Source organism: Hyperolius riggenbachi, chromosome 3, assembly GCF_040937935.1.
Source record: "Hyperolius riggenbachi isolate aHypRig1 chromosome 3, aHypRig1.pri, whole genome shotgun sequence".
Taxonomy (NCBI): domain Eukaryota; kingdom Metazoa; phylum Chordata; class Amphibia; order Anura; family Hyperoliidae; genus Hyperolius; species Hyperolius riggenbachi.
Window position 1 is genome coordinate 174,378,328 of NC_090648.1, and position 24,722 is coordinate 174,403,049.

The following is a 24,722-nucleotide window of genomic DNA, read 5'->3' on the forward strand; positions in this document are numbered from 1 at the left end:
GAGGCTGCAGGGAGGGAGTGAGAAGGCGGCTGACTCCGCAAACCAGCAGCTGTACAAGCGCTTCTGGGTGCTGTTTTTTCGCCAAGGTAGGCAGTCCTTGTATGAGGGGGGGCGGGCGAAATTTGGTGAGCTATTTAAAAGCTCGGCTATAGTCACATATGGTTGTTGGTGACTATGGAGGCTGCCACTGGATCTTCCTCCCAGGGCTCTGTGGAGTCAAGCTCCGTTCCCTCTCTGGTATGTGCAATGTGTTATTTGCTTCATATCTGATAGAGAGGTTTGTTTGGCGTTTCTTCAGGCTAATGGCTGGTATTTTGTTTGTATTTCAGCCTAAACCGGATAAATCAGACTCTAGATCTGAATCCAGATCCGGATCAAGACATGAGAAAGCTGATAAAATAGATAAGCCTGAAAAGCCTGACAAATCTTTACCTCAGTCAAAATCATCACATAAGTCAAGGAAATGTGCTGTTTGTGGCAATACCTTATCATCCTCATCTAAGGTGTTGTCAGGAGTGTACAAAGAAGATAGTTAGAGACGAAACTCCCTCTATGATGAAAGAACTTAAAGGTTGGATAAGATCTGAGATCTCATCTGCGGTGCAGATAATTAAAGCGCCTGAGATTTCCTCTAAATCAGATCCTATTTCAGATCCCCCACCTATTACAGAAAGACCGGGTCCATCCGGGCCGGCCCCTGTAGAGGATATTACTTTGAAAAGGAAAAGGAGAGAGGAGGATTCAGCTGAGTCAGACATGTCAGAGGGGGAGTTGGAAATTTCCTCATTGGAGGATATTCCATCAGAGACTGAAAAATCGACAGATAAATCTGTTAAGAATCAAAAGTTTGCTTTTTCAACTGACTTTATGAAAGAGCTGTTAGAAGCGATGCACCAGGCTATGGGTATTACAATTGAACGGAAAACTCTATCTCCCCTCGACCAGATGTATGAAACCCTTTCTGACCCTCAGATTGCTTTTATACCTGTACATAGTAGTCTTAAGGGGCTTATCAAAAAAGAATGGGATAATCCTGATAATAGAGCTTTTTGGCCAAAAGCATTAAATAAGAGATATCCTTATAGTCCGGAAGACCAGAAATGTTGGGGGACAGCACCTAAGTTAGACCCATCCCTGTCGAAAGTTTCCAGAAGGTCAGATCTTCAATTTGAAGATTTTGGGAGTTTAAAAGACCCAATCGATAAGAAAATGGATAATATCTTAAGAAGGGCCTGGGAGGCAGCATCCTTGAATTTTAAACCGTCAATCGCCTCCACTGCAGTAGCAAGGTCTTTAAAGTTATGGTTGTTAGGGTTAACTCAGCCAGGAGAGGAATCTGGGTGAAGACCTGGCAGGGAGACACATCATCTAAATCGAAATTATGTAGTATTCCTTGTGAAGGAAACTTGCTATTTGGATCCAAATTGGAGGAGACATTAGAAAGATCGGCTGACAGGAAAAAGAATTTTCCGTACAAGAGGAAAACTTTCCGCCCTAATCGTTCCTTTCGTGCCACGGACAAATCGGAACAGACGATTAAGGGTTCCCAGAGAAGAAAGTGGATCCCTAATAAAACTCAGCGATCAAGAAATAACCCCCCCTATGCTTCCTCCGGACAACAACCAAAGCAATGACGCCAGGATTCCAGTGGGGGGCAGGCTAGCCCACTATTACGAACAATGGCACACAGTCTTCAAAAACAGGTGGCTATTGGACATTATCTTAGAGGGATACAAGATAGAGTTTATAGCCCCAGCACCATCCCAGTTCTTTATCACCCCCCCTCCAAGTGCGTCAGCTCAGGCCAAGGCTCTCCAACTAGAAGTGTCGTCCTTACTGGAAAAGAGGGTCATCAGGAAAGTACCAAGGTGTCAAGAGAGACGAGGGTTTTACTCTCCTGTATTCCTCATCAAGAAACCTCAGGGAAGTTACAGATTCATTCTGAACCTCAAAAGACTGAACAAAGTAGTGAGATACAGAAAATTCCGGATGGACAACATCCGTTCAGTGGTAAACCTCCTACAGGAAGCCTGCTACTTGACTTCATTGGATCTCAAAGATGCCTATCTTCACTTACCCATTCATCTAGAATCTCAACAGTTCCTGAGGTTCGCAGTGGTGTTACAGGGAGAGGTAAGGCACTTTCAGTTTGTTGCTTTACCCTTTGGTTTATCATCTGCTCCATGGCTTTTTACTAAGGTCATGGCGGAAGTATTAGCAGGCCTTAGGCTTCAGTCTATCCAGATCATGTCATATTTAGATGACCTGCTTATTTGGGGCCCTTCAGTGGATGTTGTGAATGACCAAATGAATATCACTATAAACTTCCTTCAATCCCTGGGGTGGTTAATTAATTGGGAAAAGTCAGCCCTAACTCCCCGCCAAAAGATGGAATTTTTGGGGTTTGAGATCTGTACAGTCAGCAAAAGACTTTTTTTGCCTAGTAGAAAATCAACAATGTTGTTAAAGTCTGTTCTCTCTTTTCAGAACCTGAAGTTAATATCTCTGAGGAAGGCTATGGCACTATTGGGGACAATAACATCTTCCTTCCCGGCAGTACAGTGGGGTCAGCTTCACTCCAGAGTTCTACAGTCCTGGATTCTATCCAAATGGGACAAACGCATCTCCTCTCTGGACAAAAGACTCTTAGTCCCATGGAGCGTAAAACAATCCTTACTCTGGTGGATCGAGCCTCAAAATCGCCTGAAAGGGAATCTTTGGGAATTCCCCACACAGTGTGTCATAACAACAGATGCGAGTTCTTGGGGATGGGGAGCTCACCTCGATTCTCACACAGCCCAGGGACAGTGGTCGAACAGATCTCGTCTTCGGTCCTCAAACAGCAGAGAGTTACAGGCAGTTTGGGAATCTCTACAAGTATTCAGTACTCAGATTCTACAGGCACATGTCACGATCCGCACAGACAACAGTACTGTGGTTGCTTACATAAATCATCAAGGAGGCACAAGGAGCAGATCGCTGCTACATCAATCATCAAGGATGCTACATTGGGCGGAACAGAATGTGCAGTCTTTGAAAGCTGTTCATCTAAAAGGAACCTTAAATTGCCTAGCGGATTTCCTGAGCAGAAAGAGGCTTTCACAGGACGAGTGGAGCCTCAACGACCGAGTGTTTCAACAACTTACAGACCGGTGGGAGGTGCCTCAGGTGGATCTGTTCGCCAGGAGAACCAATGCGAAGTGCCGTCTGTTTTGCTCCCTGTGTCCCGAAGACAAGCCCTGGGCCCTGGATGCATTCTCAATCAATTGGGGTCACCAGACTATGTACATGTTTCCCCCTATCCATTTGATATCGAAAGTGATCAGCAAGATTTATCGAGACAGAGCTCAGGGAATTCTAGTGGTCCCATACTGGCCCAAGAGACCGTGGTTTGCACTGTTGCAGAGGTTAGCTTCAGAACATCTAATCCTTCCAGACCACTCGGATCTATTAGTCCAGGGGCCAGCAGTTCACCCCAACTTGAACCTCCTTCATCTTTCTGCCTGGAGCCTGAGTGGCGATTACTAAAGGGGAAAGGCTTCTCTAACAAACTTTCAGAGACTCTTATACAAAGCAGAAAAAAGGTTACACGTCAGATCTATTATAAGGCATGGAGAGTTTATAGTTCCTGGTGTGACGCCAACGCCAGAGAGCTGGCGCAATCAAATTCTGTTTTGGAGTTTCTTCAAAGTGGATTTCAGAAGGGTTTAAGCATCAGTACCCTGAAAGTGCAGGTGTCAGCTTTGAGTGTCTTCCTGGACAGAAGGCTGGCGGAAGAGGAATATGTCATAAGATTTTTTAAAGCTTTGAAAAGACTTCGTCCTGCTGTTCAGAATAGAGTACCGCCTTGGGACTTAAACACAGTACTGCAAGGGTTATGTGATCCTCCGTTTGAGCCTTTAGAAGAAAGTTCAGATAAACATTTGTCACTCAAGACAGCATTTCTCTTGGCGATAACATCAGCCAGAAGAGTGGGAGAACTACGGGCATTATCCATCCTAGAGCCTTACTGTATTGTATCAGATGACAGAATCACACTGAAGTTGGATCCAGCTTTTTTGCCTAAGGTGGTATCAAAATTCCACAGATCGCAGGAGATATTCCTTCCCTCTTTTTGCAATAATCCAGCAAACCAAAAGGAGGAAAGACTGCATCATCTGGATGTCAGAAGATGTGTTATGGAGTACATGCAACGCACCAGTTCATGGAGACTTTCGAACGCCCTCTTGGTACTATTTGCAGGAAAGTTCAGAGGTAAACAGGCTTCTAAAGCAACTATAGCCAGATGGATAAAACAGGCTATTAATCTCGCTTATACCAAACAAGGAAAGCAACTTTCAGCTAAAGTGAAAGCTCACTCAACCAGAGCAGTATCAACTTCATGGGCAGAGAGGGCAGGAGCATCGGTTGAGCAAATCTGCAAGGCAGCCACCTGGTCAAGTCACAACACATTCGTGAAACACTATAGGCTTGATGTCTTATCTAGTGCCGATTTAAGTTTCGGCAGAAAAGTGTTACAGGCTGTAGTCCCTCCCTAATGGTTATCTTGTATATCATCTCAGGGTTGCTGTCCTGAGACGTTCTGGGAAAGACAAAAATTACTTACGGTAATGTCTTTTCCAGAAGTCGGAAGGACAGCACCCTTTACTACCCACCGCTGTTTCTATTAAAATTTATTTTGAAGCATCATTATGTGTGGAGTCTTTTTTTACCAACTGAGGGGGTAAGAGCATGAGGGGTTTATATATGTTCTGCCTGCCTAACCAATTATGCAAATCTTTTTTATCTAGTTCCTGTCCAGTGTAGTTTGGATGGAGACAAGTCTCAGGGTTGCTGTCCTTCCGACTTCTGGAAAAGACATTACCGTAAGTAATTTTTGTCTTTTATAATCTTGCATCAAATTGGGATTATCTGCTACTTTTTCATGCCACCCGGCTGGAAAAAAATTCTGGGGAGAACACTGAGTCTGGCTTTGCTCAGGAATCATTATAGCTGAGTCATTATGGCATAGCCATAAGGGGGCAGGCTTGGCCTTCACTGCTCAGCCTGCTTGTTAGCAGCTCTTATAAAATCCCCGAGTGAGCATTCAGTCTGGCTTTGCTCAGGAATCATTATAGCTGAGTTTGTCTTCCCTGATGTCTTTTCAAGCCCAAGCCTGCCCCCTTCTGGCTATGCCATAATGACTCAGCTATAATGATTCCTGAGCAAAGCCATACTCAGTGTTCTCCCCAGAATTTTTTTCCAGCCGGGTGGCATGAAAAAGTAGCCGGGGAAATTCAGGGCCGATGCAACTCTGCTTACCGCACAGGATGAGGAGGAGAAACGATGACAGCCGGTGCTTGCCAAAATTAGCTGGGTGAAGCGCCCCTCTAAAAGTGCCTGATGAGAACACTGAATATTGGTGTTATAGTTGCATTTCATACTAGGGGTGATCATTGCATTTAATATGTCGGTTAATTTCACGTATCATACAAAGGTGTTTGTTTCATTTCAAAGGGGGGGGGGGGGGTAGCTTTTCATATGGTTATTTGTTGCTGGGGTATTGCAGATAGTGTACAGGGGTCAGTATCATTCTAAATTATCTGCAATACCGCTGGACCACGGTAGTAAATAACATCCATATGAAATTACATGCATGTAAACTCTGCAAGAATCACTCCCCACCCACACACTGCCCTTTCAAGCCACCTGCACACACCTTCAACACAGGAACTGTGTTCCATATTTACTTTTTTGCATCAGTGGGTAACTTTTAACACTTTGCCCAACTACCACAGCCAGATTTGTGCTTTTTACTGCTCTAGGCCAACTTTTAACAATTGTAAATCAAGTAAGGTATAAGCACTTATGGGCAATCGGGCAGGATGAGACAGCATTCAGCACCATCCTCCATCTCCAGCAAGTCAGCTTATCTAAATTGCAGCTGACTGAAATCATTGTTTGTTTGTTTTCCCAGGTCCTCTAGCTTGAAAGCTCTGTAGACTGAAATATATCAGATAAAAAGTGCTCCTATCATTAGTGGACACAGAGATCTCATACCAGTGGAAGGAGTTCCTGTGCAGTTCTCCCAGCATCAGTGGAATAAATCAGAACAGCTTCTGTTGACGAGAAGCAGCCGGGATACAGAGGGGGTGGGGCAAGGAGCTCAATTCCGTGCACTGCCTGATCTTATCTGTGCACTGAGTCGGCCTCCGAGCTGCTGGTGGAAGGGATGGGACTGGCTGCTGACATTCATGCAGCCAGCCCAGGACAGAGGGAATACACTGGTTTCGCTGGGTGTGAGAGACAATCTGCCCGCAGCTTAAGCCTCCCCCCACACAGCAGTAGCCTGCTTGCACTACACTCGATCACACTAATGTGTATCGGACGTCCGCCTCCACTAGCTGAGCTGCCTGCGAGTTAACACATGTGAATGCAATGCAGACACAGGCAGCAAGCAAAGCGGGGCGGACTAGCATAGTAGAAGCACAGCACTAGGGAGAAGCTGAGTCTGACACACTCCATGAGGTTTTGGATCTCAGCTCACTCCCGTATGCAGAGCATGGTCCCGCCCCTTACAACATACCCAGCCAATCACTGTACCAGGAGGAGGTCACACAGGCAGAAAAGTCTCCTGCAGTGTATAGCGGAGGCTTTCGCTATTGTCTGAGACGGCCACTGATAGCAGGCAATGAAGGGCTCATGGCTGCAGTTTTACAGCACCACTTTTTTCTAGTTAGACGTGCAGGAGAGCAGGTGGGCGGGCATTCAAATTAGCCGGGCGGCCCGCCTACCTAACTAGGCCTGGGGAGAACACTGCAGACTGAATGCTCAGTCGGGGATTTTATCAGGGCTGATAACAAGCAGTATGAGCAGTGAAGAATAAAGCAGAGATGTAGGTGTTTTCACTAATGTTCCCACTGATATATATGGTAAAATACATGAGGGTGATTCGTCTCTGGCTCACTTTAAGGAGGTGAGACGTGTCCTGGATTGGGCCCTATGCCATATTTACACAATAGCTGAGGGCACTTTTTTTTTTCTTTTATCTTTGTAGTACAGTGGATACAGAGCTGCCCAGCTTAACATCACGCCTGACCGCTGCATCTAGGGAGACTATCCAACTCCTGCCAGACACTAGAACTACCCAGGTGTGGGCTGTACTTGCACAGTATGGCAGGGCTTGAACACACGCGCACACTCGCTCGCAGGTACACATTACTAAGAAAATTGGTGATTGCTGAGACAGGAAATGAGAAGGCAATGAAAACTTTTTTAGGCAGTCTATCTTTCCTGCACAACAAAAATAATTTGTGTTGCTATCGCTGTTATTTTTGGAGAGTTTTCTTCCTTTTGTGTCTGGAGAGGAAGTCAAGGAAATTCTCCCAGATGGATTACAGAACACAAATTAAAACCTATAGGAAGAGTATTCTGTTCTACAAAAAAATGGTTCAATAAAGGATTTCTAAAAACACGATCTGCATGGAGTTTGTATATTCTATTTATGCAGGTTTCTTTCAGCCACCAGCTGAATAGTGTACTGGCTTAAAGTGAACCTAAAGCCGGGGGAAAAATGAGATTAACTCACCTGGGGCTTCCCTCAGCCCCCTGCAGCCGATCGGTGCCCTCGCAGCCCCGCTCTGATGCTCCAGGACCCGCCGGCGAGCACTTCCGGTTTGGCCGTCACCGGCCGACAGGCATGGGAACGCGAGTGATTGTTCGTGTTCCCAGCCTGTATATCGCCCCCTATGCTGCTATTGCCGCAATAGCAGCATAGGGGGCGATATACAGGCATGGAGGGGGCTGCAGGGGGCTGAGGGAAGCCCCAGGTGAGTTAATCTCTTTTTTTTCCCCCCGGCTTTAGGTTCACTTTAAACACCACTTTGAAAAAAATAAAAACCTTACCACTTAATGAACAAAGTAAATTTATGTGTAATAGTTGTTTATGTCCTAAATCAGCATAATGGTTTGTAAATGTACCCTTCTTGATTAAAAACAGAGTTGGACTTTGTTCCAGTTTGTCAGTCGCTTTTGGATGGAGAGTACCCCAGAATCTGTTTCTTCCTGCAAGATAAGGTTCAACATCACAACAAAACTGAACCCTCCTCCTACCACTGCCCCCGCCACCCACTATGTAATTGGTATCCTTGGGCACCTAAATGTCGCATTTTTACCGCTGCTGTGGCATTGGGCGCCTATCATTGTAGCTAATCGCGGCCTTGGGTACTCAGATTTCCCTGCATAGCAGCCAGGGATATGGAGTTGAGAAGTTGGAGCAAATTTTGGGTACCTGGAGTTGGTGGTTTGCTCTGGGTAATATTTTTCTCCAAAAACTTATTTTATAGCCATTTTACAGGGGGGAATTAAGCATAAACACAAACACTTTTATTTTGCACCCTACCTGATGTTCATTTGACAAGTCCAGTAGTTGTAAAACCAATAGAATATATTATTTGGCCCTTTCCGGTCAAAATAGTACCTCATACGCCTTATTTCACCACAAGTTGGGCATGTGACAGACCATTATCCACAGTCTGCAGTGATCGGATGTGATTGCTACTGCTGTAGTGCAGTGCAGATGCATTGCTAGGCACAGCACAACAGTGCATCTGTAGAGCATTGGGGCCTTGAACTGTTGCCCTAGTGATCACATCCGATCGCTACAGTCGGCAGTTGTTTAAAGGTGTGTATATATAGGTATAGTTATTCCAGGTGATAACAAGTGGTTAGTAGGCTAGGTAGGGGTTAAAACTTCAAGGACAACTGAAGTGAGAATATGGAGGCTACCATATTTATTTCCTTTTAAACAATACCAGTTGCCTGGGAGCCTTGCTGGTCTATTTGGCTGCAGTAGTGTCTGAATAACACCAGAAACAAGCATGCAGAAAATCTGGTCAGATCTGACAATAATGTCAGACACACCTGATCTGCATATGTTTTGGTGAATGACTAAAAGTATTGAGGCAGAGGAACAGCAGGATAGCCAGGCAACTGGTATCACTTAGAGACACTGAAGTCTCGTAAAAAATCATGTTTTTATTTAAAAAATGTGTATCATCATAGCCCTACCTAAACCGCCGCATCCCCGCAACTGAAATCTAATTAAATCTCCCCCCTAACTCCCCCCTCCCCCGCAAAATCCACAACTTTCTTGGTGGTGGATTTTGCTGCTATAGGAGGCAGAGCTATGAGCCGCAGCCCTGCCTCCATTCGCATCTATCAGCGGCTGATCTCTGCCTCTCCCCTGCCCCTCTCAGTGAAGGCAGACTGAGAGGGGCGGGGGAGAGGCAGCGATCCGGGCTGAGAGGCAGAGCTGTGGCTCATAGCTCTGCCTCTCACGGAAGCACTGCTCGGATTGCCCCCCGGGGAGTTAAAGGGGATTTAGTTAGATTACAGCCGTGGGGATGCAGCGGTTTAGGTAGGGCAATAATGTTATTTTTTAAATAAAAACATGATTTTAAGAGGCTTCAGAGTCTCTTTAAAAGGAAATAAATATGACAGCCTCCATATACCTCTCACTTCAGTTGTCCTTTGACTGAACTGACCTTGTCACTCGAACTGTAAAAAAAACCACAACTGTTTTTTCCCCCTAACTTTTAAGTACCTGAAGACCAGAGGTTTACACCCTCCTAGTGATCAGGCGATCCTTCTTTTTTTCTTTTTTTACAATTCCACACTTCACAACATGTTTTGCTCTGTCATACAACTTAGCACCCAAATGAATTTAACCTCCTTTTCTTCTTACTAATAGAGTTTTTATTTTGGTGGTCTCTGATTGCTGCTGCAATTTATTTATTTTTTAAAGAAAAAACTCTATTTCTTTTATTCTCCCCTCTAAATTAGCCCTAGACTATGTTACATACAACACTCATTACATACATAGGAATATGCCTATGATAGGGATCAGATTTTGATCCGCTCCGAGGGACAGTTAAGTGACAAGGCAGTTATTTGTATAGCGCTGTGTTCAATCGCAGCGCTGTACACTCCGCTCACTGGCTGGCAGGCTGATTTCTGTGCACCTCTGTGTTGACTGCAGGGAACGCTCGCTCGAGTGAGTGCTCGTTCCCTGCAAATCTTGCCTCTCGCGAGTTGACGCCATATGGCATGACTGAGGATCGAGAGAAACACTCTGCGGCCGCCATCCAGAGTTAGGCGGTCGCATGCTGCTATAATCATTCACAAACATGCATGTGCAGATGTGCACATACGGTTGACGGCAGATTACTCGGATGTAGATTCTGTGTCCAAAAACCTACAGGAGCACTTTTTGGGGGGATGTAGAATCAACATCCAAATTGGGAACTGGAAATATAAAATACTAAAATATAATGTGCATGTTATAACATGCAGAGTGTGTGCTGTGTTATGCCCACATTGTACTATTGGTGTTTTGCAGTGTGCATACTGTGAATTTAGCCATAGACTAACTTATTTAAAGTTTGTTTATTTTTTATTTATTTTTTTTGCGATTAAAAAAGTCCTGCATGCTGCATTTTTTTTCTGCGTTTTTTTTCTTCTTGTGTTGCTAGCATCCAGTGAAAATCGGAAATCAGAATTGCGATTTGCAGTGTAAAAGAAGCCTTAAACAGTCCATCAGGCAGCCAGTGTGCAGTGTGTTTGTACAGGAAACGGTTGCAAGAGAAGATTAGAAACAATGGTTCTGGGTGACTGGTCTGTATTGGGCCTTAAGGCCTCTTTCACAGTGGGACGGTGCGTTTAATGCGACGTTAAGGTCGCATAACGTGCCCCTAATGCAACGCATTGAAAGACTATAACTTGGACGTTTATAGTACATTCTTTAGCCCTGTGTTTGGTGCGCCGTTTTGTCGCACAGTGATGGAACGAAAACGACGCATGCATTACATTAAAAAAAAAAATTACTGAACATGTGCAACACACACAAAGCAGCAGATTTATTGCTAAGCGCACAGCATGCAGCACGTTCTAAATATTGCTACATGTTACACACAACGCAACGTGTGCACTGTGAATGTTGCACAGACTTAATATAGGACTTATTAGGCCCTATTCACACCTAAAAACAAAAACACAAGCGTTTTGCGTTTTTGTGCGCTGTTTTTTTTTTTTTCTCCCTCCAGGGCGCGCCACTGCGCGCTGCATTTTTTGTAAAGAGCACTTTTCTAAGCGCTTTTTCATAGCGGATTTGTAATTCACTCACTGATGCAAGTCAGGAAGTGAACTCTTTGACCCGGAAAAGAATAAATACAATGTATTTATTCTTAAAAATGCGAATGCAATCGCTGCAGAAAGTGATTTTTGTGAGCATTTTGCATTTTTCCTATACCTTCCATTATAGCAAAAACGCATCAAAGATATATATATATATATATATATATATATATATATATATATATATATATATATATATATATATATATATATATATATATATATATATATATATATATATATACACCGTATAAGACGCTCCGGAATATAAGATGCACCCAGGCTTAGAGGGCAAAAACCAGGGGAAAAAAAATGTGTACTAAACCTGGTGTGTCTATATACTGGAGCGTCTTGTAGATGTTCTCCCCCAATTAATGTCCTCCATGTGACCTCAGGTGTTCCCAGGGGTCCCCAGTGTGGTCCTCGTGTCCTCAGGTGCCCCCCATGTGTCTTCAGGTGCTCCCCATGTGTCCATAGCTGTCCCTCATGTGTCCCCGTTACCTGTGTGTTGTGTGATTGTGCTGCCCCTATGTGTTCCTGGTTCCCCCGTGTGGTCCGCTGACTCGTGCCCCTGCCTGCTTGTGTCCGCTCCCGCAAATGTGCTCTACCCTCCCCGCAATTATGCTCTAGCCCCCCGCTCGTTTCTGCCACCCTCCCCGCAATTATGCTCTAGCCCCCCTGCTCGTTTCTGCCACCCTCCCCAATTGCGTGTACGCTGCCCCCGATATCCAAATAGCCGCCGCAGTCTTACTGTATCAGCGGCTCCCGGGATCGCAGCCCTGTGGTCTCCTGTCTCATCGCTCTAGTGATGGCTTCTGCTGATGACGCGCATTGCAGAAGCCATCACTAGAGCGATGAGACAGGAGACCACAGGGCTGCGATCCCGGGAGCCGCTGATACAGTAAGACTGCGGCGGCTATTTGGATATCGGGGGCAGCGTACACGCAATTGGGGAGGGTGGCAGAAACGAGCAGGGGGGCTAGAGCATAATTGCGGGGAGGGTGGCAGAAACGAGCGGGGGGCTAGAGCATAATTGCGGGGAGGGTAGAGCACATTTGCGGGAGCGGACACAAGCAGGCAGGGGCACAAGTCAACGGACCACACGGGGGAACCAGGAACACATAGGGGCAGCGCAGACCACACAGCAGGTAGTTACATGCAGGGAATCCCCGACGTACGTGTTCGTAAGTCGGGGGTTCCCTGCATTTGCCGTATAAGACGCAGGGGCTTTTTCTCCTCATTTTTGGAGGAGAAAAAGTGCGTCTTATACGGCAGAAAATACGATATATTATAGATAGATAGATAGATAGATAGATAGATAGATAGATAGATAGATAGATAGATAGATAGATAGATAGATAGATAGATAGATAGATATAGAGAGAGAGAGAGAGATATAGTGGAGGAAATAATTATTCGACCCCTCACTGATTTTGTAAGTTTGTCCAATGACAAAGAAATAAAGTCTCAGAACAGTATCATTTCAATGGTAGGTTTATTTTAACAGTGGCAGATAGCACATCATAAAAGGAAAATCGAAAAAATAACCTTAAATAAAAGATAGCAACTGATTTGCATTTCATTGAGTGAAATAAGTTTTTGAACCCCTACCAACCATTAAGAGTTCTGGCTCCCACAGAGTGGTTAGACACTTCTACTCAATTAGTCACCCTCATTAAGGACACCTGTCTTAACTAGTCACCTGTATAAAAGACACCTGTCCACAGAATCAATCAATCAAGCAGACTCCAAACTCTCCAACATGGGAAAGACCAAGGAGCTGTCCAAGGATGTCAGAGACAAAATTGTAGACCTGCACAAGGCTGGAATGGGCTACAAAATTATTAGCAAGAAGCTGGGAGAGAAGGTGACAACTGTTGGTGCGATTGTTTGAAAATGGAAGGAGCACAAAATGACCATCAATCGACCTCGCTCTGGGGCTCCACGCAAGATCTCACCTCGTGGGGTGTCAATGGTTCTGAGAAAGGTGAAAAAGCATCCTAGAACTACACGGGAGGAGTTAGTGAATGACCTCAAATTAGCAGGGACCACAGTCACCAAGAAAACCATTGGAAACACATTACACCGCAATGGATTAAAATCATGCAGGGCTCGCAAGGTCCCCCTGCTCAAGAAGGCACATGTGCAGGCCCGTCTGAAGTTTGCCAATGAACACCTGAATGATTCTGTGAGTGACTGGGAGAAGGTGCTGTGGTCTGATGAGACCAAAATAGAGCTCTTTGGCATTAACCTGCTGAGCGGTCTGGACGAGCTCAGCTCGTCCAACACCGCCAGAGGCTGCCGCTCAGGCCCTGCTGGGCCGATTTCCACCAAATAAAAAGCAGCACACGCAGCCGGCACTTTGCCAGCCGCGTGTGCTGCCTGATCGCCGCTGCAGCGCGGCGATCCGCCGCGTGCAGCGGCGAAAGAGGGTCCCCCCCCAGCCGCCCGAGCCCAGCGTAGCCGGAACAAACAGTTCCGGCCAGCGCTAAGGGCTGGATCGGAGGCGGCTGACGTCAGGACGTCGGCTGACGTCCATGACGTCACTCCGCTCGTCGCCATGGTGACGAGGGAAGCGAAACACGGAGGGCCGCTCATTGCGGCCTTCCGTGTTATTCCTTGCCGCCGGAGGCGATCGGAAGATCGCCTCCGGAGCGCCCTCTAGTGGGCTTTCATGCAGCCAACTTTCAGTTGGCTGCATGAAATAGTTTTTTTTTAATTTAAAAAAAACCCTCCCGCAGCCACCCTGGCGATTTTAATCAGAACGCCAGGGTGGTTAACTCAACTCGCTGTGTTTGGAGGAAGAAAAATGCTGCCTATGACCCCCAAAACACCGTCCCCACCGTCAAGCATGGGGGTGGAAACATTTTGCTTTGGGGGTGTTTTTCTGCTAAGGGCACAGGACAACTTAATCGCATTAACGGGAAAATGGACGGAGCCATGTATTGTGAAATCCTGAACGACAACCTCCTTCCCTCTGCCAGGAAACTGAAAATGGGTCGTGGATGGGTGTTCCAGCACGACAATGACCCAAAACATACAGCAAAGGCAACAAAGGAGTGGCTCAAGAAGAAGCACATTAAGGTCATGGAGTGGCCTAGTCAGTCTCCGGACCTTAATCCAATAGAAAACCTATGGAGGGAGCTCAAGCTCAGAGTTGCACAGAGACAGCCTCGAAACCTTAGGGATTTAGAGATGATCTGCAAAGAGGAGTGGACCAACATTCCTCCTAAAATGTGTGCAAACTTGGTCATCAATTATAAGAAACGTTTGACCTCTGTGCTTGCAAACAAGGGTTTTTCCACTAAGTATTAAAGAGACTCCGTAACAAAAATTGCATCCTGTTTTTTATCATCCTACAAGTTCCAAAAGCTATTCTAATGTGTTCTGGCTTACTACAGCACTTTCTACTATAACAGTCTCTGTAATAAATCAATGTATCTGTCCCCTGTCAGACTTGTCGGCCTGTGTCTGGAAGGCTGCCAAGTTCTTCAGTGTTGTGGTTCTGTGATGAATCTCTCCCCTCCAGGCACCTCTCTGCACACTGCCTGTGTGTTATTTAGATTATGGCAGATTCTCTCTTCTCTCTTATCTTTTACAAGCTGGATAAATCGTCCTCTGAGCTGGCTGGGCTTTCACATACTGAGGATTACAGACAAGGGCAAAGCTGTTTGCAAGAAGAAAAGAGCAGCCTGAAACTTCAGTGCATGAGAGCAGAAGGGGGAAAGAAACACACAAATGATCTCTTGAGACACAAAAGGAAGGGTGTATACAGCCTGCTTGTGTATGGATGTATTTTCTATGTATTTTCTATAACCTACTTCCTGTTTTGGTGGCCATTTTGTTTGTTTATAAACAAACTTTTTAAAACCGTTTTTAACCACTTTTAATACGGCGGGGAGCGGCGAAATTGTGACAGAGGGTATTAGGAGATGTCCCCTAACGCACTGGTATGTTTACTTTTGTGCGATTTTAACAATACAGATTCTCTTTAAGTCTTTTATTGTTAGAGGGTTCAAAAACTTATTTCACTCAATGAAATGCAAATCAGTTGCTATCTTTTATTTAAGGTTATTTTTTCGATTTTCCTTATGATGTGCTATCTGCCACTGTTAAAATAAACCTACCATTGAAATGATACTGTTCTACTGTTCTGAGACTTTTCATTTCTTTGTCATTGGACAAACTTACAAAATCAGTGAGGGGTCAAATAATTATTTCCTCCACTGTGTGTGTGTGTGTCTCTCTCTCTCTCTCTCTCTCTCTCTCTCTCTCTCTCTCTCTCTCTCTCTCTCTCTCTCTCTCTCTCTCTCTCTCTCTCTCTCTCTCTCTCTCTCTCTCTCTCTCTCTCTCTCTCTCTCTCTCTCTCTCTCTCTCTCTCTCTCTCTCTCTCTCTCTCTCTCTCTCTCTCGTCACCAGGAGCGTACTGCGCTGGCACAGACCATACTGGGCCTGCACAATACGCTCCTGGTGACATCAGCGGGATCAAGGACATGGCAACGCAGGCGCGCAGTGGTTTTCAGACTTTAAAGTCTGAAATTCCAGAAGTGAACCGGAGGCGGGGCCGGAGCATCGGTGAGTGGCTGCGCGGGCACAGGATGTCTGCAGGGGACCGTTAGAAGCCCCGGGTAAGTTCAACTCATTTTCCCCCGACCCCCCTACAGTATTCCTTTAAGTCTCTCATATGCTGTAAACAAGATGACTATTTGTTGATTACATTAGTGTTCTTGTCAGCATGCTTATCTCCGAGAATTTAGCTATTCCCCAAGTCACTTACGGATCTTGTAGCTTTATCACTATTTCAATGCATGCTCCGGCCGGTAGCCTTGCATACAGCTTCCACTCCAGGCTCAATGGAGCCGATCCCCCGTACAGTGTTCGTCTATGAAGTTCCAACAGTCCTGTGTTGGCTCAATCCGCCTAGGGTACACGGCTTCCGGGCAGGTGGCTAGCTGGGAGTGACATCACTTCCCCACAGAGTTTCTGCTTTCCACCCTGTGCTCCAACACAGCCGCCGCTCTCCAAGCCTGTATGGGCAAGCTGAGTATTGCGCAGTGTGTTGTAGTTGGTGGGAGCAGCTATTAGGATGCCAGGAACCCCCTCAGATTGACATGTTTCAATAGTTGACTACTATCTTCATCAGGATCAAGATCACCCATTAGCCACCACTTCCTGCCTTATATACAGATCCAGCATATATAGTGCCACCTCTTCTTAAAGGAGAATTGCTTATATTGTTACGTTAGTGTAATATTCTTATTGTTACTTTAGTTCAATCTACTAGCACAGCAATAAAGAATATATCTATGAATATATATATATATATATATATATATATATATATATATATATATATATATATATATATATATATATATATATATATATATATATATATATATATATTTTCATTTCGCCGCAAAACAGGCAAAAACACGAAACGCAAACGTGTCGCCTGCACCATTTTCCGGCAATCGCGTTTCAGTGCTATAGAAGCGCTATATGCGATCGCGGCAAAATCACTGCAGTGTTCAGTGATCTTTTTTTTTTTTTTTTTTTTTCGCGTGAAATCGCGGAAAAATCACCGGCGTTTTTGTAAGTGTGAATGGGGCCTGAATTATCTAGATTTTTTTTTTTTTTTTGCCTCAAATTAGGCTTTTTGGAGGAATTATTTGTTTTCGGCAATTACTTTATGTATTTAAAATGGTGGAAAAATGCCCTATTTCCCTAATTCCATCCCCTATAGTTTTAAAACAATCAATGCTACTGTAAATCCCACACGTCATTTGCCCATTTGTCCCGGTTATTAGAACTTTAAATTATTTGCAAAAGTAACAGTAATATACCCTCATGGAAAGTTCAAAAAGGGGGTGCTTACCCCTGCAGTATAGTCACTTTAAAACCATACAACCAAAATCCGGTGTTTTTCATCCTCTTATTCCTGGTGTGTTCTTGAAATATCTCCAGTTCAGAGACCTAGACCATACTATAGTCTGTTTCACACTTAATTGACAACTGTAATGAGGGATATGGAGGCTGCCATATTTATTTCCTTTTAAGCAATATGGCTTTCAATGGGCTGGTGCACACCAGAGCGGGAGGCGTTTTGAAGAAACGCATACTCCCGGGCTGCTGCAGATTTTGGATTGCGGAGGCGTTTCTGCCTCAATGTTAAGTATAGGAAAAAACGCAAACCGCTCTGAAAAACGACACTTCAGAGCGGTTTGCCAGGCGTTTTTTGTTACAGTAGCTGTTCAGTAACAGCTTTACTGTAACAATACATGAAATCTACTACACCAAAAACGCTTCACAAAACCGCAAAATGCTAGCTGAAACGCTACAGAAAAAGAAAGCGTTTCAAAATCTGCTAGCATTTTGCGGCTCTGCTAGCGGTTTTTGGTGTGCACCAGGCCTACCAGTTGCCTGGCTATCCTTTTGATCCTCTGCCTCTAGTACTTTTAGCTATAGACCATGAACAAGCATGCAGCAGATCAGGTGTTTCTGATATTGTCAGATATGAGAAGATTAGCTGCATGCTTGTTTCTGGTGTTTTTCAAACACTACTGCAGGCAAATAGATCAGGGCTGCCAAGCAATTGGTATTGTTTAAAATTAGATAAATGTCAGCCTCCATAGTCTTTAGTTGTCTTTTTAAATCCAGTCCAGAAATTTACTGACCACATCCCGCATGTAGAACGGTATTTTTATGTTTGGGAACGCAAGTCTAAAATATTGAATGCAGTATTTTACAGAGTAATAAATATTTAGCAATCGGCTCTTTGTGAATTGAGACCATTGTGTTGGCAAACAGCTCAGTGAATGGTTAAAAACAAGAGGGGAATGCAGAGCTTATGAGATTTTTGTTTTTTTGTATAGCTCATAACAAGTTTTTTTTTTTTTCTGTTGTGTCCCTCACTTAACCACATGTTATCTATTTTATGTTGGTGTTTTTTTGTTTTTTTCCTGACTTTCTCCTTGTATATTGTAGGCAAGCAGATGGACCCTACTAGGAGTCAGTTGGATTCGGACTTCTCACAAGAAAACACACCATGCCTCATTGTTGAAGACTCCCAGCCAGAAAGTTTGGGGACAGAAGATGATCTAGACCGTGCAAGATTTGGCCTGCTTCCTCAACATCTATCAAGTCTGCAGTCACATGTAGAAAGCCCTGTCTTGGTGAGAAGTCTTAATTAAATGTGGGATTGGGTCTTATTCACAATGTAGGAGAAATGGGTAGCGAGCAAAATGGTATGATAGCCTCTGGGCTACTCCAAATAAACTGTAGTGTAGAAAAAAGGCAATTTGAAGCGCGCACACTGACATTATGGGTGATATGAACACGCTTAAAACAGTGATTAGCATGTTTGCTCCAGTTCCGCCGGGGACCTACCATCACACGATCAGAAGTTGCTGTCCCGGGATTTAATGGGATCTGGGGGTTCCTTGTTCTGTGTCCGGGACCAGCTCCAGCTGTCCCAATTAACATTGGAGGGCTTGTGCTGTGTTAACTGAGCGCCAATGTAGATGAACACAGGCACCAAATCGCTATATGTAAAATGTGTATTTATTTTAATATACAACTGTTTTATGGGGGGGGGTATACAAATCATAATTAACCACTTCCCGTATAATGGACATTAATAAACAGTGCAATTAGGTTAGTTTTATAAATGTCCATTCTGCGAAAGTGCGCATGCCCCAGGGAGCTCGCCTGTGCATTTAAAAACACAAGATCCAGGCTTATTGCCTCAACACTAAGGTCTAATGGAGGTGCTAAAGGGGTGGGCGTGGCCAATAAAACAGTAAAATTAATTAATGGTTTGCACCCTAGCATATATACACTTTCATGCAAATCAAACATCCAGCTATGCCTCCTGCTAAGTTGATGTGCTTGCACACGTGCACACATTTATAACCATGTCCAGTCCAGTCCATGGCATGAAGTGGATAAGTAGGTAAGGCAAAGTATAAAATAATTGCCCTAGGATTTAATTGGGTAGACAACTGTCTATTGGTTGGTAAGAATGCAAATTAATTGTCCAACCAGAACCCACTAAGCTTTAAAGGGCAACTGAATTGAGAAGAATATGGAGGATGCCATATTTATTCCTGTTTAAACGATACCAGTTGCCTGGCAGCCCTGCTGATCTATTTGGTTGCAGTAGTGTCAGAATCACACCAGAAACAAGGATGCAGCTAATCTTGTCAGATGTGACAACGTCAGAAACACCTGATCTGCTGCATGCTTGTTCAGGGTCTATGGCTAAAAGTGTTAGAGGCAGAGGATCCGCAGGACAGCCAGGCAACTGGTATTGTTTAAAAGGAAATAAATATGGCAGCCTCCACATACCTCTCGTTACAGTTGTTCTTTTACAATCATCTGTGACAGCGATGCGGAATATGTCGGCACTATAAATAAAATTGACAAGAAAATATACTCTGTACAGCATTTCGAAAGATGTTGGTGCTATATAAATAGCAATCTGTGGAAAACATAAGTAATCCATATATAACTCCTCAATATATCCTAGAAATCTATTGTCGATTAGAAGTAAATGGTATTTAATATTATATTACTCTACTAAGGTCAAATAAATGTGTACCATAGGTGTATCAATTCTAATGGGGATGATTGGACAAATAAGTACATAAGTGAGCTGCAACACAAAGTAGAATTTGTTCTTCGCCTTCCAAATACGGCTTCCAAGGTTTGGGTGTGGCTGCCTTCAGAGGCGGGACAAGGTCCTCCAGCACCCAAGGCTGAGACACCAAAGTGCGCCCCTCCATCCCTTCCACCCCAGCCGTCACACACTGATTGCTATTAGACTAAGAGGCCCTCCAGGGCCCCCCAACACCTTAATCTCTAGTTATCTGGCTTGCAGTCACTGCCATGTATCCCCTTTTCTTATTTCACTCTGCTTAAAACACAATAGAGGAATGATAGCTGAGTGAATTGTGCACCACTCCTACACTGCTCCCTAAGGCTATAGCCTCTCTCGCCTCTGCCTTGGCCCAGCCCTGACTGCTTTACACTGAATTGAAGTACAACAAACAATATTTGAAGTACCATGGGTGATGCGTCTGTACTAAGTTCCCATGTGAACAAGACAAGTGAAACTAATGCAAAACTGATTTCTGTACTGCAATTGTATTCGTCAGAAGTGGTGTTGTTCAAATTCGGCAATTCAGAACCGGAATACATGTATTCAGCATGAAAAGGAGGAAGTGCTGCTGTTCTGTGCTGAATGCATATGTTCAGGTTTCAAACCACACTTTGCCAAATCCAACAACACTGTTCATCAGCTTATTAATAATGTGCCAGTTTTTCAAACTGTCATGCATCCCCCTAAAACCACGCTAGATACATGGCACGACTGACCTCGCTGGCGGTTCGGTCGCATTTGCAGTTGACAAAATGTTTAATATAAGTGGTCTCCATCCAACCATAATTGGTTTAGTGAACGGGTGGATGACTTTCTCTACAGAGTTATTTTTCTGTGGAAATCTCCCCTTCCCTACCCCCCTTCCCCTTATTTTTAACTACATATCCCTACAATTCATCTCTCTGGCTTGTTATGATAAATGTTGGTAAATTATTACCTTTCTTATTGCATACATGTGTTCTCTCCCTGCATGTTGTCTGTTTAATATAAAAAACATGTACTATATTGTCAATTTAATAGGTTTGGTTTACTGTTAAATTCTGTTACTGTACCCGTACTTTTAAGTAATTTGTATTTTGTATTTTTTTTTTCTGAAAACTTCATAAAAAACGATTGAAAACAAACTGTCTTGCATCCCCAAGTTTTTAACCTACTTAAAGGGACACTTAAGTCAAACAAAAAAAATGATTTTTACTCACCTGGGGCTTCCAATAGCCCGCTGCAGCTGTCCAGTGCCCTCGCCATCTCCCTCCGATCCTCCTGGCACCACCGGCAGCCACTTTCTGTTTCGGTGACAGGAGCTGACAGGCTGGGGATGCGAGTGATTCTTCGCGTTCCTGGCCACAATAGCGCCATCTATGCTGCTATAGCATATATCATATACCATATAGCAGCATAGAGGGTGCTAATGTGTCTGGGAACACGAAGAATCACTCGCGTGCCCAGCCTGTCAGCTCCTGTCACCCAAACAGGAAGTGGCTGCTGGCGGGGCCAGGAGGATCGGAGGGAGACAGCGAGGGCACCGGACAGCTGCAGGGGGCTATTGGAAGCCATAGGTGCGTAAAACTCATTTATTTTTTTTTGTTTGACTTAAGTGTCCCTTTTAATAGTACTACTGTGCAGCAGAATATTTTTCTCCTTCTCTCCTGATTTGGCATTTGTTTTGCATTTCATCATTAGGAATGAGATGTCACATGATTGTTATACAGTGTTCAGACATGATTAGTCATTATTAACTAAGAGGAGGAAAAAAACAACCCCATGGGATTGTGTTGAACTTGCTAAAGCTGTTTGTCAGGTTTGCAGATCTGTATTATAACAAATTAGTTAGGCTTGTGTTTTTTTTTCTTTTTCTAAATAAACACATAAAGCAAAATTTAAAATGCCATGGATGTGTAACAGCAAATTTAAGTTACAAAAAAAGCCATCCATCTAGACAGAAAATAGCAGTAAGGTTCTGACCTATGTACTATAAAGTGTCATTTATTAGAGGCGGATCCCCCAAAAATGTGAAAACAGTTAAAAGAACACAACAGAGTGGACAGGGATATACATAGTAATATGTCTCAATAGTCTACATGATGATGACTACAGAGACATAAATGCATAGCAACAGTCTATCACAGAGTAAATATTGGAATAAAGTAGCAGGCTGAGCAATGAATGAAAATAAATAGTACCTTCCCAATCTAGTGAAGGTGCTCAATGGCTACACAAACATGCACCTGCTGGTATACATGCAATATACAATCTGATTAGTCACAAAACATGATAGAAAGTGTAAAGTCTAAGGGCCTTTTTCCACTAGCCTGCGATTTGCGATTTGCTTCTGATCGCAAATCGCAAGGTACATTAAACTAATGGAAACTGCAGCAGCAATTTCCATTAGTGCGATCCGATTGCGATGCGATTTTAGTCAAAGCGCAATCGTCGTCCTGCCGCGTTTTGTATGCGATTGAGCTGGACTATAATGAGTATAGTAGCTCAATCGCAATCGCATGGTGGAAATTGAAACGCGATTGCGATCGCAATCGCGATCGCATTGCATAGTGGAAAAGAGTCCTAAAACCACGAGGAACCTGCTTGCCCAGTGGGTCACGTTGAACCCCAAGTCCATTGCTGCGTGAATCTGATGCGTATTGCAGAAAGATCTGCTTCGTCGGAGATTGAATCTCCATATCTCTGAGGAAGCGAATCTTTTTGCAATGTTAGCCCCCATATTTCATGATTCTGGAAAGACACGGGTAACAATCAGCTCTACCACTGAGTTTCCTCCTCCACATTGCTAAGAAATCATTTGGGCCTATAGCTGTGGCTTGATTTGACCAGTACATTTGTGCTAAGTTACTTTTTTTTTTTTTCTTTTTAGGATTTTGTACCTGGTTGTCCAAACAATAAGCTTTCATTTGGGGACAAGGAACACATGAACCTGAGTGAGCTTTCAAAAGAAAACCATAAAGGTAATTTCTGTGTCATCATGAGATGTACGGTATGCTGTTTTATTTACATCTTGGAGAAAATGGAATTTCCTTTCCTGCACATCTTTTTTTGATGAGCATAAAGCGAGACAATTTGCAAACCGCTCGGTTTCATTACAAATAAACTCCCCCTCCCCCCCCCCCCCCCCCCAAAAAAAAAAAAAAAGAAAAGGGAAAACAAAACTTTGAGACATTAACACAGCACTAATTTTAAAACCAATTAAAAAATCACCTCAGGGTTATATGCGTGGTGTCACAATGAAAAGTAATTCTTTATGTATAGAAACATACCATAGTTACAGAGTCAGTTTGATCCAAAGTAGTATACAGTATTAATATATATTACATCTCACAAGCACGAAAACCAAAAAGTGAAACTGTGTATTGATATGGAAGGTAAACAACCCTTCAGGCTCTCCAGAAGTGGGAGTTTTCCTGTGTGATGCATTAAGGCTTTGTGCCCTGTGTCCCCCGGTCCTGTCTGATTTGGCGTTTTTGCAGGTAAGCACTTTATTTGGGCTTTAGCCCTCCTTTCATTGCTGCTAGCACGTTGCTCATTTATTAATTTTTTTTTTTTTTTTTCCTCTCCAATTTTTTTTTTTTTTTTTTTCTATTTATTATGCATTGCTCTGTATAACCATATTTTTTGTTGTTTTTCATTCTTTTCACTTCTGCTGCTAGCACCAATGCACCTTTTTTTCTTATTTGGCATATTTATTTATTTGTGTATATATAATATATATTTCACGCTATAATTATTTTCATTCCATATATATATATACTCATACTGTTTCACTGTTTGGTTTACGTGCTTGTGAGATGTAATAATATATACAGTATTAATATACTACTTTGCATCAGACTGACCCTGTAACTATGATATTTTTCTATATATACCGTAATTACTTTTCATTGTGACACCACGCGTATCACCTTAGAATTTTTCTTTTCTTTTTTTAATTGGTTTTTAAAATTAATGTTGTGTTAATGTCTGTTTTTTTTTTTTTCAATATTTCATTACCTCATTGGTCAGTGTGGTGCTGTTTCTCTAGAGTACTTTTCTTTGGATTGGATTAGTATGTTTTTGCCCTTAGCATACACTATTCCTGCATATAATTGATTGATAATACACTCATTTACAATTATGGAATGGTGTGTCTGCTTTTTTTTTTTTTTTTTTTTTTTTCTTTGTGACAATAACTACGGTACTTTTAGGTATGTTTTTTTTACTGTGTGTAAAAATATTTACCTTCACTGCAGAGAAGCAAAGTTTTTAAGAATGCCAATTTTTCTTGTATTGTATCTTACCCAGTAACCCTCCGGAACTGATACACTGTGAGATTTGGCTCCTCCCAGGAACAGGAAACACCTGGAAGGCCTCCTTATACAGGGCAACTTTAGGCAGTACTGATGTTTCCTGGTCCAGAAACCAGGTCTGTTGGCCAATACCCTTAATATCCTGGATAGCTTGGTGTTGCTAGGGATAATGCTCTTTTTGCATTTAAGGACAACTGAAGTGAGAGGTATATGGAGGCTGCCAAATTTACTTTTCAGCAATACCAGTTACCTGGCTGTCCTGCTGATCCTGTGCCTCTAATACTTTTAGCTATAGACAGTAAATAAGCATGCACAAGATCATGTGTTTCTGACATTTTTGTCAAATCTAACAAGATTGGCTGCATGTTTGTTTCTGGTATGATTCAGACACTACTGCAGCAAAATAGATCTGCAGGACTGCCAGGCAACTGGTATTGCTTAAAAAGAAATATATGGCAACCTCCATATAACTCTCACTTCAGTTGTCCTTTAAGAGGGTAGACCAAATGGGTTTGAGAAATCACAGGATTACTATTTTCCCCTTATCCTTTTCTGTAGGTCCTCTTGTGTTGCAGCTGGCAGGGATCCAATAG

General features: G+C 43.4%; 1 protein-coding gene across 5 annotated transcripts in view; it reads left to right on the plus strand.

Annotated features, from left to right (window-relative positions):
- Nucleotides 1-24,722, plus strand: part of TP53BP1 (tumor protein p53 binding protein 1) — a 153,937-nt gene that overhangs the window by 43,185 nt on the left and 86,030 nt on the right. For 4 of the 5 annotated variants that reach the window (XM_068275292.1, XM_068275290.1, XM_068275294.1 and 1 more), the window contains exons 2-3: nt 18,160-18,347; nt 22,704-22,794. In XM_068275292.1, coding sequence (XP_068131393.1) covers nt 18,168-18,347; nt 22,704-22,794 — 271 coding nt within the window. In that variant the 5' untranslated portion in view covers nt 18,160-18,167. Of the gene's footprint in view, nt 1-7,036; nt 7,191-18,159; nt 18,348-22,703; nt 22,795-24,722 lie in introns of all 5 variants that reach the window. The other variant, XM_068275291.1, reaches the window with a different exon arrangement.